Here is a 6,161-nt window from a genome sequence, read left to right as displayed (position 1 = left end):
TACATCAACACTGACCACAGAGCATTAAAGGTATATCTACCATAACACTTGAATTATTCTGTGTGCTCGATTTTGGGGCCCATTTTGTTGTCTCTGTATCTTCTGCCCCTTGGTCTTATCTTAAAGAAACATGGCGTCGCTTACCACCTATATGCAGACGACTCCTATCCTAAGTGCGACAATCTATGACCTATCTATGACCTGTATATTTCCTATGTGTATTTCTCTATATGCTTATGTGTATTTTTGTGCAGCACTTTGGTGACTTCATGCTTTTGAAATGTGCTATATAAATAAAATGGACTGGACTGTGTGTCTGTAAGGATCAGTGAATATGATCAGAAATGCTGGAGGTGGCTGGAAACTTCAAAATCATACTCTGACGGGGAAAGTGTTTAAGATGGAGACTGGAATCATCAGTCGATTCAGATTCAGAAGTGGAGCCGTCGTTGTCCGATCAGGCTCTGAGATAACGTTAACGTTCAAACTCTAGAACGAATATTTGTGTTGAACAGGCGAATCTGATTCGACTGACGACTCTGTTTATGTGAAAGAGCAACTGAGTGTTTCTGACTCTGAGTCCTTCAGGAACATTTTCAGCAACACATTGAAAAGAGAGAGAATCTATAATGAGTTCAGATGAACTCCATCAGTGGGATCAATCTTTTAAAAGTTGTGTATGAATTTCTACACGCCATGAACACACACACACACACACACACACACACACACACACACACACCAGCGGCGATTGTGAGTCTCTCAGGTGGAATGGTGGTCAGCGTTGCGGTAGTTGGCCTTGTTCTGATCCAAGAGGCTGCGGATCTTCTCGATCTTCTTCAGCAAGTCGTGGTCGTCTTTGTCCATCAGTCCCTGGATCCTGCAGCCCGACGGGCATTTAGGGCCCTGTTGGAGGACATGTGACACTTGACTTTAACGCCCTCACAACTACTCAGACTGGATGAAATGAAGTGATAGGACAAAGAAACAACACAAGGTTCAGCGCTGATGGAGCAGGAAGTGAGTTGTACCCAGTTGTCAGAGGTGCAGAAAGGCCACTCCTTCTCAGTGGCACATTTTTCGCTTCTGGTGGCGTGCTCCACCGGGCGCGCTCCTCTAGGGTCGATTTGCGCAGCCTGGAGAGAGAAAACATTTAATTTAGATTCAGGAGCAGAAAAATATGATGATGATGATGATGATGATGATGATGATGATGATGGTGATGATGATGATGCTGAGTAATATGTGTATTTTTAAAAGGAAATAAAACACCTGTCGTTTAGATTGACGTTAACGTTGATAACATTATGGGTTCAGCTTTTCAAATGTAATTTTTGACTTTTACATGATTTTTATTTATTTATTTATTTTCACATTAAACTTTTAAAAAAAAATTAGCTTGCAGAGTTTTGCACATTGTCGTTTGTGCTGTATGTTTGTATAAAAGCTGCGATATTAATGAAGTTGGGCTGAAGTGAATAAAAGCACATTGCTTGTAAAGGGCCAACGTGTTCATATAAAATATGTTTCAAAACAAAGATTATTATAGCAGGACATTTTTACGCAGATTTTTTATGGTTAGTTTTAGATTTTGAAGGCTTTGAAAACATTTTTTAATAGTTTGAAGTTGTGAATTCTTGTCTGAGACGAGGCTGTTTTGTGACAAAAAAAATACATGACAGCAGATCAAAATATGAAATATATCATATCTATTTCTCTCTCTCTCTCTCTCTCTCTCTCTCACACACACACACACACACACACACACATATATACTGCCGAAGGGTTGGCACGAGGTTTGTGTTGCTCCACCCTGTGTGGGAGTCAAACCCCCAGTCTTCCACACCAACGTCGCTAGTCTTAACCACTGATCTATCACGCTAAAATAACATTTACATAAAATAAAACAATAAAAAATGCAAAAATAAAATGAAATAAAAACAACATTTCAGCCATAGTGTGTTAGTTAGTTATAAAGGTTCTTTTCTTTTGTAGTAGAACATGATTTGTACCAGACTTTTATAATCGTGAGTTAGCTACAGCTGCTTTTTATGTTTGCACTCTTCCCACTTTGTCCTGCAGCTGCAGCTCAGCACTCTCCCTCAGGATAGTTATATTATTTCTCATTAACAGAAGACACGAGAGGTGAAAAGCATGTTTTGCAGGCACGCATGCACTGGTCAATTTTCAGATTCGGGGCTTTGTTGGATTTCATACCGTGGCTTCTCTCAGACTGGAGGAAACTAAACGTCCCACGGACACATTCAGGTGTTTCAGTGTGACATGAAGTACATATTTTAAAGTTTTAGCAAACTTGTAAAACAAAAAAAAAAGACTGTCTTAATATAAGTCATTAACTGGGGAAGTTTCACGGTGATATCTAAGAGTTCAAATGTTTAACCTGCACAAGTAACGAGGCAGGAAACAGTGACATTAGGCAACACAGAGCAGGTCAGAGTATCAAACAATAAAATAAAAGAGTCACACAAAAAATATCATTTCAAAATAATTGTAAAAAGTAAGTGTTTTAGTTTTTTTAAAAATGTTTGAATGTATTAAACTGTGATGTGAGACTCACCAGAGCTGAAGCCACAAACATCAAACTGAGAAAGACGAGTCGCTCCATCTTTGTTTCTGTCGTCCTCCCGCTGTGTGAAGAAGACTGGTCACTGAATGTTTCTCTGACGGCGCTGACGCTCTATTTGAAGCCTCCTGGTTCAAGCCGACAAACCTGTGAGTCAGCAGGAAACCTTGGTCAGGTCAGATCAGAGCTGAGTCACCTGTGCTGTCCGCACTGATCGATGCTGTTTGTTGCTCAGATCAGTCACTGCAGGACTTACCGGCATTAATGCAGAATGTTTTCTCACAGCAAACAGTGACAAACACAATCATATCAGTGACAGAGATGTGGGACTGCTACTTGTACATGAATCAACACATGTGCAGGAGATACTGGAGTATGAAGTGTGGCCTGGAACTGCAAGATCAAACACTCAAAAACAGAAGCAGGAAACAATAAAAAAGAAATAAAACTATGCCATCGAAATACAGCAAAACATTTAAAAAAAATAAATTAAAAAAAAAATAATAGAAGAAACACTTTTTAAAACATAATTATAAAACATTTATTTAAAAAACAGATCAAATAGAAATATCCAAAAATATAGAAAACCATTTTAAAAATACATTTTGAAAAGGTGGATGGATCTCCCACTGTCTCTCATAGGCAGGATTAATACTATTAAAATGAATATTTTGCCTAAGTTTATTTACCTATTTCAATGTCTCTCTATAAATGTCCCCAAGAGTTTCTTCAAAGAGCTTAACAAAATTATAACTCCTTTCATATGGCAAAAGAATAGCCCCAGGGTCAAACTCATTTCTCTGCAGGCTCCATATTCAAGGGGAGGACTTAACCTGCCAAACTTTAGGAATTATTATCTTGCTTCTCAGTACCGTTCAATTTGGATCTGGCTGCATGCAGAGAACAGTGAGGTTAGATGGGTCCCAATAGAACAACATGAGATGAAGTCTATGCCTTTAAAGGATGTTCCATTTATAGGTACAAAAAAATGTTTAGCCACACTCACAAATAACCCAATAATACTGAACACATTCGCTGCCTGGCAAGAATCTCACTTACTTCTGGATACAAATATTTCTTTTCTTAGAAGGACACCTTTGTGGGGTAATCCCAATCTCTCACACCACATCTCTGACTCTGTGTTACGGGGGTGGAGGGATAGAAAAATCCAAACAGTTGCTGATCTATACATTAATGACACATTTGCTAACTTTCAGCAACTAAACGAAAAATTCAATCTTCCTAAATATAGTTTTTTCAAATTCCTACAAATAAGAGACTGGGTTAAGGAGAAATCCAAGGAAACATTCCCAGATATACCAAAAGAAACTCCTCTCGAAACCCATTTATGTAATAAACTAGGCGGGTCAACAAAAGGAATAATATCTTCTATATATGGTATCATTAATGGAAAGTTACCTGTTTATGATAAAACATCTACAAAAGGAAAATGGGAAACAGACCTGGGCTGTGTTTATGAGGAGGTGGATTGGCATTACCTATTGGACCAGGCACAGACTGTGTTAAACTCCACAAAACATGGCATATTCAATTTAATATATTTCACAGGACATACTACACCCCTTACAGGTTACACAAAATTGACAGCAATATTTCCTCCAGATGTCAGAGATGTAAAGTGACTGATGGTGATCTTCTACACATGCTATGGAGTTGCCCAATGATAGAAGACTTTTGGAAACGTGCCATTGAACTAACCTCAAGGACAATAGGAATTCAAATTGAACAGGACCCAAAACTATGGATTCTGGGGGACACAACCTCTGTTAATGTGAACTACTATAAGAAATATTTTATTTTACTTGCAAGCACTGCAGTGAAAAAATGTATTCTGATTAACTGGAAATCTGAAAATTCACCAACAGTGAGACACTGGATTAACGAGCTCGTGTCTTACTGCACACCTGAAAAGATATTATATAATGTGAGAGGGAAGCATGCAGCCTTTGGAAAAATCTGGGCCCCCTTCATAGACATTCTGCCTTCTCTGGACTTGGTTGACCATGGTGGTGTGAGCCTTCCTGGACTGGCTTCAAATTAGCCCTCTGTAGATTCTTCTTGAATAACTTCCTTACTGATGTATTTGTTGCAAGTAGTATGTTGATTCATATACATATGAAGATGTACAGATGGGTGGATGTATAAACTGTGTAGGTATACTATAAATGAAAGGAAATCGAGAGCCATACAAGGGAGGAGGGTGGGGGGTGGGAGGGGAAAAGTTCCTTTTTTTTTTTTTTCTTTCTTTCACCTTCTTCTTTTTTGTTTCTCATTTTCTCTTCTAATGCTCAAAAATGATCCTTGTATGGTGTGTCTGTAAGGTTATGCATTTATGTATGTTTCCTCTGTAAATGCGGCTTAACCTATGGTAACAAACTGTACTGTGCACCATGAATATCCTATAAGAGCATCTGTTAATAAAAACAAATCTTTAAAAAAAAAGAAATGTGCAAAACAGTGCCAAGGAACATGCGAAACTTCAAAGTATGAAGTACAACAAATGCATGCGATAATTCAATTGCAATAATAATATGCAATTAAGACAATACCTGGTAAGTCTGCTTGTCGCTATCCAGCTGTAACCACTGAATCTACATTTTCTTGGTTCTCCCTTGTATACAAATATTCTTGCTCTGTCTAACCTTAATTGCTGACATGATGTTTGACGTCCTGCTATGACTAACTCTTTATTACAGTATGTGTCCTGTTTTGTCATTATGTGTACATTCATTATTGACCTGCACAAGTGACTATAGAACAAGCTTCTGTCTGACTCTAGTACAGTGGTTCTCAACTTTTTTTCATGTCAAGAATGCTTAAATTAATAAACATTAGGTCAGGGACCCCCATTTGATAAGAATTTACTTCTGCAACCTTCATCTGAAAATGTTTTGGTTATTAGATATGACTAAGAGCAGTATAATGTAGTTGTCAGCTACAGTTGAGGATAACTGTGGAAGAGGGAGTGAAACCTATGATCAGAATACCCACTCGTATGACTTTTTCTCACATTGGACTTGGGGACTGTTACATGCCAGGCATGCATTTTTGTTTTCACATAGTTATTTTGTGTTTAGAAACACTAGTTTTATTGGTCGTTGTCACCCTTGTATTTTCTTTCTATAGTTTCTATAGACTGTATTGTGGTTTATTTCATTCGGCACAACCACTTTGTCCCTTCCTCCCCCACATCTGGAGAACTTGTGTTAAGTTTGTAAATAAATCACTTTTCATTTTTACAAAAAACAAAAAACAAAACATTTTGAAAAATCAAAAAGCGAGTAAAAAAAAAAATAGAAACATATTTCAAAATATGAATTTTATAAATATCAAAATATATAGAAAAGGAATTTAGAAAGTCAGCTAGAAAAAATTAAAAAAAAAAATGGTAAAAAATTATAACTGAAGAACATTTTAAAAATGGATAGAAAAATTAAAGAAAATATTTTATAAATAGAAAAAATATAGAAAAATGTAAATGTGGAAGAAGTAAACATTTTAAAGATATTAAAATATATAAATATTTTTACAAAAGAAACAATGTAAAAAATAGTGA

The 6,161-nt window shown here is 36.9% G+C and overlaps 1 protein-coding gene across 1 annotated transcript; it reads right to left on the bottom strand.

Moving 5' to 3' along the window:
* Positions 1–338: 338 nt before the first annotated feature.
* LOC125884287 (fibrinogen alpha chain-like) lies at positions 339–2,719 on the bottom strand. The gene is given in 5 exon segments (XM_049569185.1): positions 339–379; positions 743–768; positions 770–906; positions 1,032–1,136; positions 2,579–2,719. Coding segments are annotated over 5 exon segments (357 nt in total). The 5' UTR covers positions 2,627–2,719.
* Positions 2,720–6,161: the final 3,442 nt, after the last annotated feature.

Source organism: Epinephelus fuscoguttatus, linkage group LG23 (genome assembly GCF_011397635.1).
Source record: "Epinephelus fuscoguttatus linkage group LG23, E.fuscoguttatus.final_Chr_v1".
In the NCBI taxonomy this organism is placed as follows: domain Eukaryota; kingdom Metazoa; phylum Chordata; class Actinopteri; order Perciformes; family Serranidae; genus Epinephelus; species Epinephelus fuscoguttatus.
Note: the sequence above shows the minus strand (reverse complement) of the source record. Positions and strands in the feature narration are given on the sequence as shown.